Genomic DNA, 13,663 nt, shown 5'->3' on the forward strand with positions numbered 1-13,663 from the left:
TGTTACTGTTTATTACAATACTATTGTTACTTGTTATGTTATTACAATACTATTGTTATTGTTACTGTTATTACAATACATTGTTACTATTATAAATACTATTGTTACTGTTTTACAATACTATTGTTACTGTTATTACAATACTATGTTTTTTTATTACAATACTATTGTTACTATACTATTGTTACTGTTATTACAATACTATTGTCTTTTTTACAATACTATTGTTTTTTATTAAATACTATTGTTACTGTTTATTACAATACTATTGTTACTGTTTATTACAATACTATTGTTACTGTTTATTACAATACTATTGTTACTGTTTATTACAATACTATTGTTACTTATTATCACAAACTAATTGTTACATATATCATTATATATTTTGACTTATCATTATAATACAATTGTGACTTACATGTATTATTGTAATACAATTGTTACTTATTATCACAAAACTATTGTTACATATTATCATTATACTATTTTGACTTATTATTGTAATACAATTGTTACTTATTATTATCATACAACAGTTACTTTTTATCACAAAATATTTGCTTACCTGTTATAACAATATAATTGTTACTTATCATTACAATATTTTTTACTTATTATTATATTCAATTGTTACTTACCATTAAAATACCTTTGTAACTTATCATTAAAACATAATTGTTTACCTATTGTTATAATACATGTTATGATGCTTATTAAGTTAATACAATTGATACTTGTCATTACAATGCTAAGGTTTAAAATGCAATTAATGATCCCAGGTGTTAATCAAGACTATAGTATTGTTATAGTCATCCCAATGTTTAATAGGTACTGATGTATGAAATTAATGGCTAATTAGAGTGCGAAAAGTATTGGATGGCAAGGACACTTTGTTGGCAAAATAAACATTAATCATTATGCATTTCATCATTGAAATGTGCATCTCATTATTGAAATGTGCATTTCATCTATGATATGTTGTCTCAATTCAAAAATAAAATTTAGCGAAAGCATTATGTGTAAATCCAATAGACAGTCGCAATGCATTTTCATTATTGTAAATTTAGAAAATATTAAGTCAACTAACCGTATAAATTAAAAGTTCTTGTTCATCTTGCCTTGACCTTTAGAAAGAATATTACATCTCTTAGTCTTTTATTGATATTTATAAGATAAATCGCTTATATCATATTTCAATTTAATGATAATCAAAAAGTATTCTAACAAAGTTAGTAAAATTAATGAATTATAGTTAATGATAATTTATTGTTTTGTCGAAATACATGCTAATGATATACTTTGTATTATAGGTGATGTATATTCGACCAAAAAAATATAAAAATTGTATTGAAGATAACCCTTGAATGATATAAAAAGGATTATTATTTATATCAATTTATAGATTTATATTTTACAGAAATAAAATAAGAATAACTTCCTATTTCAGATATTCTAATATACTATGCTGACCTTGCACATTGATATATCAATATTATGCTATACGGGTCAACGAAGAAATATCAACGGTTTTTTTCCAAAAATTACTGGATCGTTATAGATATATGCCTGTAGGATACGAATTACTTAAAGTAGTAAATATAGGGCAAAGAAGTAATTCTAACAGTGTGGACAAAATATTGTCGAACTTTCGAGGCGGTCTGCCTCTTTGTCAAGACACAAAAACAACGAATAAAATTACTATTATCTAAATTATGTTTTCGATATATAACACATCTGAATAAACCTTTAAAAAATCGACGAGGGGGGTGTCGAATGTATATCCCCCTATAATATATCATTAACATGTATTTTGACACAAACAAAAATTATCATCAAATGTTATTTATTCAAGCTAACAACTTTGTTAGAATACTTTTTGATTATCTTTGATAGAAATAATATGATCAAAGCGATTTATCTAGTAAATATCAATAGAAAAATCGAATGCAATGTCTTCTTAATGGTTATAGTCAAAATAAATTCGGATTATCTACTTTTTTTGAAATGCAATGTTGCAACATATATTTCCTATAATTCATATACATGTAAGAATATTTTCCTAATTTCACCAACGTTCATATAGTAATCAAAGATTAATGTTTCAGTATTATTTTACCTTCTGAATGCTTTTACTCTGTCAATACAATTTTGAAGGTGGCCATTACTAATGTCATTTTATTGTTGTAAAGTTGTTAAAACAAGTGTCTGGCTTTTATGATGACTAGAAGCTGTGTGGAACACATGTAATGCATTGTAATAAGTGACCGTAACAATAGCGGTATCATAATACATTGTTGTACATTAGATAATACATCATGTCCTGTCAGTCAATCATTACGTATGTCCGGAATGTATGACTGGACAGTCCGATTGTCACTATGCGGTCATTCTGTCTGGTCACTCGAGTAATGATCATTCAACGACGATAAGATGGTGTAATTATCGACCTCCACCTGCGGACACGTCACGTAGGTGCTTTAACGGGTTATATCATTCTAACAATCATACAGTTCAAACGTTCTAGTGAGTTATAAAAAGTCCAATATGGCTTCTATGGCTTATTCCCGCGTAAACAGTTTCTATGACCCCTAGACCACTGCCCTTTGGTACCTCGCCATTTCAAAAAGTGCCTATCAACTGACTTCACTACAAGAATCTGTACAATGTATCAAATAAATCAGAATTCTATCTCAAGACTCCACACAACTGTATCAGATATAGACAGATTGGGATTTAAAACCAATCCTAGGGACTTAAAGATCAACATCTCCTTTAGTTGTAACAAAATGGAGTCCTAACCCTTGTCATGGACTATACCTTACAAGTACTCTATCATAATGTCGGAGATGTTATCACTCTTTTCGTTTTTGAACGAGATATCGAGCGGAATAGAGGACAAAGCGAGATAAGGTATCGTACTGAACCACAATAGTGGATTGTGTTACGCTTGTGAGCCTGGTCAATGCCAGAATGGAATTCACCGTTACAAACGACTGCCATTTTGTATAAACGGGGCTGAACATGAAAATCAGGTAGAGTTTGATTTTTAACAGAACCATTCAAGTGTTATTGCCTTAAATTAACAGTGACTGCATTTTATTGTCGTCTGTACTGACGGCTCTTATTATTGGTGTTGTACATTCAGTAAAGCTGTCGGATTTTGGTTTCCGTTTAAATGTGGCCGATCAGTGAATTTGTCTCCCCTATCAGTACATACAGAGAACATCGACACCAAGATACGTCATAATTTGATAATTAAGGTTGACGTACATTTGCGTCCATTCATTTTCAATAATTTTTAAATGTCTGTGCAATTAATTTAAAAAGATTTGACACCCATGAAAACATTTTGAGATCATTCAGAGCGATCAGCAAAATCTTTTGTCAATATATAATGCAAAATTTGACGCCAAGATCCGACTTGTATGATTTCCAGTACAGCTAAATGTAAAGAAAACTATAATAAAATGAATTCATATTAATATCATTTAATTTCATCAACATTCAGTAATAAACACAAATATAATATGAACAAGAGTCAATGATTGATGGCACCAGGCATACTTCTAACACACAGTCTTAACACACAGTCATGAGTTCATGGCAACAAATAAATATGGCGTTCAGTTTTTTGTGTAGTTTAGAAACACTTCCTGTGGACGATGGAAGGACCAGACTCGTCATATTCCTGTTTGCTGATCCACATCTGTTGGAAGGTGGACAGAGAAGCCAAGATGGAGCCACCGATCCAGACGGAATATTTCCTCTCTGGTGGAGCGATGATCTTAATCTTCATGGTGCTTGGTGCCAAGGCGGTGATTTCTTTCTGCATACGATCAGCGATACCGGGGTACATGGTAGTACCTCCAGACAGAACTGTGTTTGCGTACAAGTCTTTACGAATGTCAACATCACATTTCATGATACTGTTGTATGTGGTCTCGTGAACACCAGCAGATTCCATTCCCAAGAATGAAGGCTGGAACAGAGACTCGGGACACCTGAACCTTTCGTTACCAATGGTGATGACCTGACCGTCGGGAAGTTCGTAACTCTTCTCTAGGGATGAAGAGGAAGCAGCGGTTGACATTTCCTGTTCAAAGTCAAGAGCAACATAACATAATTTTTCTTTGATGTCTCTAACGATTTCTCTCTCGGCTGTGGTTGTGAAAGAATAACCACGCTCTGTGAGAATTTTCATGAGGTAGTCTGTGAGATCACGTCCAGCAAGATCTAACCTAAGGATGGCGTGAGGAAGAGCGTAACCCTCGTAAATGGGTACACAGTGGGTCACACCATCACCAGAGTCCAACACAATACCGGTAGTACGACCTGAGGCGTACAGGGATAGCACAGCCTGGATGGCCACGTACATGGCGGGAGAGTTGAAGGTCTCGAACATGATCTGGGTCATCTTTTCCCTGTTGGCCTTGGGGTTGAGGGGAGCCTCTGTCAGGAGGACGGGGTGCTCCTCTGGAGCCACACGGAGCTCGTTGTAGAAGGTATGATGCCAGATCTTCTCCATGTCGTCCCAGTTGGTGACAATGCCGTGTTCGATGGGGTACTTGAGGGTGAGGATTCCTCTCTTACTCTGGGCCTCATCACCGACATAGCTGTCCTTCTGTCCCATACCAACCATCACACCCTGGACAAAGAAGAACATGAATACATTATAGAATGATGTTTGATTTTCTTCCTGATTTCTAATATCAATATTAAAATTTGGTTGTATTGTAAACTTCATTTATTCTATTCCAAGTGGCTAAAGCCGTGCATAATATACAGACTTTATTAAACGGGAATTATGCCAATACTATAAGACTCTTTCACATGTGGATATGAAGGATAGGGATATTATACCCGAGGGTCAAAAATTTGTAGTAAAACCCGAGACTTGCCATTTTGTGATCCCGAGGGTAGAATATTCCTATCCTTCATATCCACTTATGAAAAAAGAGTATTTTTCTTTCATACCTCGACGTTTTATTGCAATTTTACAACTATAACATCCCGCCATTTTGAAATAAATTCGAAGAAATCCACGACTGAACGTCAATTTTATTACGTGATATTTTCAACAAGAATTGCGTTGTTTGCATCTTTTATAGTGAACCCAGTCAAGTTTGTGGAAAAAATGTTAAAATTTTGGCGAGGAAACAGAAATTTTGTTGACGCCGTGACGTCACGAGGCTTTATTGCATGGGTGGCCATGCAATACAGCCTCAGGAGGCGGCATGAGTGTATTGCCCTATACCAGCCAGTATTACAACCGTAGATATGAAAGAAAAAATCGTATGCATGCATGTATTTGTTTCACACTAGGCATAATTCAATTCAAATGTATAAGGAATATATTGATTTAGAGAACTGGCAAAATGGCCCAGAGTGACCATGTGGATTGGTAACGACGTATGTCTGACCATGTGGCTTCGTTACGACTAACGCCTGACCACATGCGGTTACGCCATATGTACAATAAGTCTATTAGTAAGTAACCTGATTCCTTGTGGGCTGACCACAAAATCACCCACGTGAGCATTACACTAATTAGTACAGAATGCTGATGGTCATCTGGTTCTGATAACATATTTATTGATAATGTTTTACAATTGCTACTCCGATATTCGGATACTGTTACTAACGAACCTATAGATAAAACTTAGTACTAATCTTAAATACATCTCATTCCAACAGGGGCGAAGCGTGTCCTTTTCAGAAGATTTTTTAGTATTTAGTAGAAATTATTAACTGGCGGTATTTGAGAGGGAAAGCGTGCATCAATCTAATATAATGCACTGAATTACTTTTAGATTTGTCAATGTAGAATAATGGTTTATATTTACTATAACATTGTGTAAATGTAAAACAGAAACGTACGGCAATTAAAACTGTTTTGATCGAAAAGTTATATCCTGTTATAAAGATTACTACTGATCATGAAAGTTTGTATAACAATACCAAGCGATGGAATTGTTTCGGTTGTGAACACTAGTGAAGTAACCACGGGCGCCTTTATGTTAAATCCATTTATCAAAAATGTTTTTGATAAATGTTTAAAGCTGACAAGAATACAATAGTAATAAGTATCATAAAAGAAATTATAACTACACTTATAAGTTTCCAAAGAAAACTATAGTATTTTTCATAATAAAACATTTGTTCATACATTTTCATCAATTTTATTAATAAAAGTCGCTTACCTGATGTCTGGGCCTTCCAACAATGGATGGGAAAACAGCACGTGGAGCATCGTCTCCGGCGAATCCAGCTTTACACATTCCGGACCCATTGTCCACAACCAAAGCGGCTACGTCATCGTCACACATTTTGAATGTTGGTTGGCTTTATCCTAGCAGCGTTACTACGATGTTCAGTTATCAGCGGTAAGAACCGTTCTGAAGACTACGGGCATGCCGTTGCTTATATATCGTTAGCCGGCACGTCATAGAGCGATTCCGAGAAGGCCCCGAGTCGTTAAGCCGAAGCATGCCCATATATGGATATAACCCGCCAGGTAAAATAGTATATCGTTAGTCATATAAGGTGTTGTCTACGTCTACGTTAGCCGGCACGTCATAGAGCGATTCCGAGAAGGCCCGAGTCGTTAAGCCGAAGCATGCCCATATATGGATATAACCCGCCAGGTAAAATAGTATATCGTTAGTCATATAAGGTGTTGAAGGTGTTGTCTACGTCTACTCGTATACACAGTAGTAGACTGTTAGTAGGCCGATAGTACACGGTCAGCACACTCTATATATATCGTCTTACAACTTAAAGATTTTAATTAATCTGTACGTTTTAAAACTCCTTCCCGAGAGCCTAAACATAACATATCAATAGGTTTAAAATGTGCCATTATAATCTAACACGTGAAGATTTAACACGGAGGTTGTTGCTGACTTAGATAGGGTTAAGTACTTCTAATTGTAGTACTTTCTTATGTACAATATTCATGTAGTTGTATATTGATAGATTTAAATTTATCTATTAAATGTTTAATTGTTGATTCCTTTATCACGGCAGTCCACAAGGATATAAAATGATCAGAAATTATTGCTTTGCTGTAATATTAACTTATATGCATGAACATTTTGTATGTAGAACAGTATGTATATTGTAAGTATATAGAGGCCTGTCCCCCCGGGGGTAGTCTAGCACGAGTCATTACTAGGTACTAAGTAGGTGTTATCAATGATGACACGTCAGCGGTATATGTCATCGGAATAACGTCATTATAGATAGAAAAACATCTTTATGATGACGGGATAAGATAGCTTCTCAAGTAGCCGCTAATTTACACAGATAAATGGCTACAACTGACAAATCCAATGTTCTCTCACATGGACCCAACAGCAGTAACGGAGACTTATGTGTTTAGTTAAAGGATAGTAAATAAAGCAGACACTTTTAACAGATATTAATTTATCATAAAATTTATGTATAATATTAATCAAGTCAGTCTAAAATGATACATGGAATCATCATCAGTTTGTGCAGCGTTAGCAGCTTATTAAGTAATTAGTAATTTAATTAAGTGTATTTGTAGTTAGTTGTAGCATGCCTCTACCCGTACGATCGTTATCCGACCACAGGAATGCCCTACCCAACCCTTTCCCCACCAACGGGGTTTCCCGTCCCCTAGGGTTTAATGATATCACATGTTATTCTCTTCCAACGGGATCATCATTTCGTCAATCGCCGCTGATAGAGTCGTTTATGTTGAAACTAGATGCCAGTGTATGCGTGTGTAAATATTATCCAATTTCGCGCTTCAACAGTAGAAAACTTAAACATGATAAAACAAATTCCAAAAATACCGCCAAGCACATTTAACTGTCGACACGGATGTGGGTAACCAAGAGAATGGTCCTTTATATGAAATAACAACTATAATTTGTGTAATTATTTCCGTCCATGTGATAACTAAATTATTATTGCGTGAGTAATGAATATTCAGTGTGTGCGTGTTTTACATTCAATAATAGCTGTCCTGTCCAGAGGGACTAGATAGTTAGGGACATAATTATGCACAAAAAATGTATTTAACGTTTATCTAGTTTGTAAATATAACACGTTTAAATGCTCTTGGTGTCTAGATTTAATTTCGATACAACTGATTCCGTTAAGTTTTACTAAACACATAATTATCTGTATTTAACCCTTACCAACAATCTGTAAATGTTATAGGTTTAAATGCTCTGGGTGTCTAGCTTTTATTTCGATAGAACTGATGCATCTAGTATAAAAAAAACCACCCTAATATGTTAATTTTAAAAAGGCTAAAACAGATTCAAAAATGTAAATGCAGATTTGATTCAAGATTTCAAGATTTTTATTTCACTTTTATAGAACCAGGCTGATTTCAAATATCACTCGAAATTACTATATAACATGTATTCTCTGACTGGTATAGTGGTGAAAAAATAATACATTAAAATGTATGCTTCAATCAGTTCTTACAATCAATCTAGTTTTCTTATGTGAATGAAAATTTTCCAAGGAGAGGTCATACACCGGAAAAAATTAAGCCGTATTGTTACCATAATTGACTGAAATATATCTTTAAGTATCCCACGACAGGAAATAGGTGAAGTCAAGGGACCCTTAGTTTCTTTTAACTTCCTCCTCTGTCGACTGTACATATGTATTGTTGATAATAAGACCCGGAACTTAGGAAGTCACTAGGAAGTCCAATCCCTGTCACAAAAGTAAACCAAGTCACAAAAGTAAACAAAGTCACAAAAGTAAACAAAGTCACAAAAGTAAACAAAGTCACAAAAGTAAACAAAGTCACAAAAGTAAACAAAGTCACAAAAGTAAACAAAGTCACAAAAGTAAACAAAGTCACAAAAGTAAAGTCACAAAAGTAAACAAAGTCACAAAAGTAAACAAAGTCACAAAAGTAAACAAAGTCACAAAAGTAAACCAAGTCACAAAAGTAAACAAAGTCACAAAAGTAAACCAAGTCACAAAAGTAAACAAAGTCACAAAAGTAAACCAAGTCACAAAAGTAAACAAAGTCACAAAAGTAAACAAAGTCACAAAAGTAAACAAAGTCACAAAAGTAAACAAAGTCACAAAAGTAAACAAAGTCACAAAAGTAAACAAAGTCACAAAAGTAAACAAAGTCACAAAAGTAAACAAAGTCACAAAAGTAAACAAAGTCACAAAAGTAAACAAAGTCACAAAAGTAAACAAAGTCACAAAAGTAAACAAAGTCACAAAAGTAAACAATAACAAGACATAACAGTAAATATCAATATAAACATCATTAGTAATAACAAATATATTGTTTTATTTTTAGACGCGACATAGTGTAAATGACGGTTTTATGATGAATTATCTATAACGTCGGATTTGCCAACAAGGAAGTACAAATTGTGATAAACCAAAAACGTCACAGCTATTAATAATATTGTCAATTAATCGTCGAACAGGCATATCGAACTGAGCCTAAGTTTTCCGGAACAGAAAGGATCTGAGAATCAGACATACCATAGTCTACGTGGACTGAAGTAATTAGTGCCGCTTGAATTTCTATCAACATTTTACCCCTCCCAAAATACATCTTCCTCATGCAATCTAGATCCGAAAACGTATGGTATTAGCAACAATCTATGTAGAATAAATTATTCCAGGGTCCCTGTGAATCCGAACTCACGAAATAATTATTAATAATAATATGAATATGATTCTCTCTACCAATATTTTGGTTTAATCATATTTTATGATATCTTATGTATAATACAACAGGGTTTTCTCAAAATCATATAAAGCCCTCTCTCAATACAAGCTTGCTTCATACATTAAATACAATATCTACTAATATGAATTCTCAAAGGTCAATACTAGATGCAACTTTATCAATTGTATCGAAGTTTAAGTCAGTTTTTATATATTTATACATATGAGTATTAACTATGTAAATAATCATTATTTATTCGTATGTTTTAAGATAACAGTTTTCAGGGAATAATTTAATCTTTAAAGCCCTCAACATATCTAACATAGATACATGTGTAAGTCAATATTTACATTTACATTTTGCGTTACTGCGGTAAATTTACTACAACCAGAACTTGATATACCATTAAGCTGATTTGCTGCGTTTTTATTAACATTTTTTGTTATTTTTTCTTTTGTTTTCTCAAATCTGACAAAATTCCTCAGACAAACTGTGTAGACTCTCTAAGTGTATAGGTTCCGCATGTTATAAATAACTATGATGAGGAGCTATGTGTGTATAAACACTAGCCCTACAGGAATAACGATGATACCACAATACAGACCAGTACCAAGAAATTCAGACAAGGAATGACTATATATGGCAAAATCGCACGAGATACAGAACTAGTAAATTACATACAGACAGATATGTAATCACCGTAACTCAACACGTGGTCGTAACATTCCATGTGCGCACGTGTTACGATCGCGAGCTGATAATCGATTAAGCACAATAGCTATTGACAATCGATACTGGTGTGTATGTAAATGTTTGGTATGTATACCCAGGCCTCACAGTCAGCAGAGTGTCATGTATCATCAGATATACTGACTAAGTTACAAAGATTGACTTTCGGAGGTAACAAAATAATTTCACCATCCCATTGCTTGTTAAATTCGTTAGGATATGTCTATGTCTTTTCTTTAGGTTGTCCGTAAAAATATCATGAACATATCAACTTTACAAAGTAAATCTGTGTTAGAAATGATAAAAGTTCATATTATAAATCAATATTCATGATCATTCATTCATTTATTCAGTCATTATAAAAATAAAACTACTGATTTACTTAGTGTTATGGAATTTTTTACATTTTTTTCTTATGGATAGAAATAATTATCATTATTTTTCTTATGATTAGAACTAATTCTTAATCAATATATGATAAAGAGATAAATTGATTAGTCTTTGCATACAAGTAGCATTATAGCAAAAATATGGTTTCCACGTATTTGCGTTCAAGTTTCATTCTCCGCAAAATTATTCCATGTCTTATACATGTACAAGTTATGAGCTTTGCGCTAAAGTTAATTTAAGTCAGAGCTTATGTGATTAGCTACTAATTGATTCTTTTGTTAATTGCGTTAAAGCTAATTTAATTTAACTCAACGTTTAGCTATTAATAAATTATCTTGTTATTGTGGTTTGCATTAACTCCGAAAATTATGAGAAAGATATTTTATACTTTGAGTGACATTGAATTAAAATATAAAATATGTATCAAAATAAAGTTAGTAATTTTCTGGTTTGTGTCGGGAAAAATGGACATGTTTCGGGAGACTTAACAATTGATATTGATATTTGATATTATTTTGACATTTTAAGGGAAAATGAAATATATATATATATAATTATATAATGATTTCGGGATTGTACAAATTACACAAAGCATACCTTTGAATAAATATGTAAATTTGAAGTTAGATTTGTTTTTAAAGATAAGTTGTTAAAGATGATCCACCGCTGATAAATGGTAATGTTTCACTATCAAAAACAGTAGCAGACGATAAAGTATTTTTCGTCAGTTAATTAAACATTTATATACAAGATTAAACACTAATTATTGTTCAAATGATGAATATCATTTATGCTCTGTCGACAGTGGAGCATCTTTAACTAGTAGACTCAAACATACATTAATAATGTATTAGACCTACACAGAGGAGGAAACAAGCACAATTTAACCAACAAGGGGTGGTCTATGCTTCTAATTTTATTTCACGTTAAAAAAATAATTGCATCACGAAAAAAATTCCATGGCACTATATTCTATATGGAATATAGAATTGCGCATCCATCAACCAAAGCAAAATAAATTATTTTGTATCATTTTTTGTGTTAATTAAACATTTATATACAAGATTAAACACTAATTATTGTTCAAATGATGAATATCATTTATGCTCTGTCGACAGTGGAGCATCTTTAACTAGTAGACTCAAACATACCTTAATAATGTATTAGACCTACACAGAGGAGGAAACAAGCACACTTTAACCAACAAGGGGTGGTCTATGCTTCCTGATTATTTTCATATTTTCAATCATATATTGGACAAATTGATATTGCTCTATCTTGGAAATTACCCCACATTCCGAAACTGTCCCGATCACACTAAGGTCACTGTGAAAGCTGGCGACCGGACTTCAAAATATACATTACTTGCTTCCCTTATGGAAAGTGTGTTTATCCTTATATGGCGAGTTACGTATGTAAAATAGATATATAAAATACGGTGTAGTGGATTTCATCATACCTAAATTTAACTCATGTTAAATGTATAGGTTTTATCTGTAAAATCATCAAATCTAATTTAACCTCCACCTTGTTAATAGTGTATGTTGAGTGTGGTACAGCAGTCATCCATGGGTGATTTATAAACATACCAGTGATCATCCATGGATGATTTGTAAACATACATAGAATATCACAACAATAATGGGAGATAGCAAACAAAACAATTAATAGAGATATCACCATTTGTGTTTAGCATGTTTAATGAAAATATAGCTTTTTTAGTATCCACAAGATCACGGCGGCTTAACTAAAATTTTTGAAAGATTTAACAGCCAGGGTCGTTGTTAAGTATGTTTTTATAATAGGCGGAGGGAAGCCGGAGCTCCCGGAGTAAGCTGTCCATTTACGTTCAGTACAATGTACCTGGCAACCGCCCGCATGAGTTTTGAACTCACTGTTAATGATTCTCTACGATGTAGTTTTAAAATCGGAATTGGAAGACGTCAAAATGAGACTTCTATCTGTTTTTCTCTAAGACTGTCTTTAGCAGCCAAAAATACTAGTCAGGTCATGCAACGGATATCAATATTATGAACCTAATCAGTAAATGAATCCGGTCAAATAGTTAAGGTACTGAAATAAGTTGCATTTCGTGGTAGGCCCTGACACAGCATGTCTGATATCTCCTTATATGGAAAGTCTGTCTTTCCCTATACCCTTATATGGCGTTATGCATGTCCTACAAATGTAGTTCGTTATAACCATATACGGTGGTACAGCCACCTTACAATGTCATTTCTAAATTTAACAATTATTGACAGTGCAGAAGGTTTATATTTATAACCAACATGATACCGTACAGAATCGACAGGTTAATTGGTTTTACCTGCGTAGTTATTTTGATGCAAGCGGTGATGGTTAAGTTTGTTATGTTGATTTTTTATAAACATTAAAGTCCGACTTACGTTCAATATAATCCGGACCGAATGTTTATTTAGTAACCAGTATGTACATGTATATTAAATGTAAATACAATGAAAGCATTTACAAAATTATTGTATTTTATTGATGCCTTTAAAAATAAAAATAAATATCAAATTCAATATCATATTTTTACAACTTAAAATTACAGAAATACAATTCGCTGACTGTGTGACAATGCACACGTAGACAAACTATTTGACATTTGAACATCCACATACATGTATATATACAGTTTGTATCACACATTGTCTTAAATTGCAGGACCTATCAGCCGAGATAATGTGACATATTCTTTTCACCAACAATGACCTTTTAGAAATACACAATGATTTGCAGAACTGTTTAATGTAACGCTCACTTCCATAACGAAATAAAAACATTTTTTCAGTACATGGTTAACCAAATTCGTGTGTAGTTTCATTCATTACA

General features: G+C 33.2%; 1 protein-coding gene across 1 annotated transcript; it reads right to left on the bottom strand.

Moving 5' to 3' along the window:
- Window positions 1–3,475: 3,475 nt before the first annotated feature.
- On the bottom strand, window positions 3,476–6,411 carry LOC138325556 (actin-2). The gene is made up of 2 exons (XM_069271304.1): window positions 6,204–6,411; window positions 3,476–4,648 (listed from the first exon to the last, which is right to left on the bottom strand). Exons 1-2 carry the CDS (start codon window positions 6,327–6,329, stop codon window positions 3,644–3,646), a joined length of 1,131 nt encoding a protein of 376 aa, XP_069127405.1. The 5' UTR covers window positions 6,330–6,411; the 3' UTR covers window positions 3,476–3,643.
- Window positions 6,412–13,663: the final 7,252 nt, after the last annotated feature.

Source organism: Argopecten irradians, chromosome 6 (assembly GCF_041381155.1).
Source record: "Argopecten irradians isolate NY chromosome 6, Ai_NY, whole genome shotgun sequence".
In the NCBI taxonomy this organism is placed as follows: Eukaryota; Metazoa; Mollusca; class Bivalvia; order Pectinida; family Pectinidae; genus Argopecten; species Argopecten irradians.

Coding starts and splice junctions, on each gene's coding strand:
- LOC138325556 (XM_069271304.1), bottom strand. CDS start 6,329: ATGTGTGACGATGACGTAGCCGCTTTGGTTGTGGACAATGGGTCCGGA. Junction 4,649..6,203: donor TTGGAAGGCCCAGACATCAG/GTAAGCGACTTT, acceptor TTCTTTGTCCAG/GGTGTGATGGTTGGTATGGG.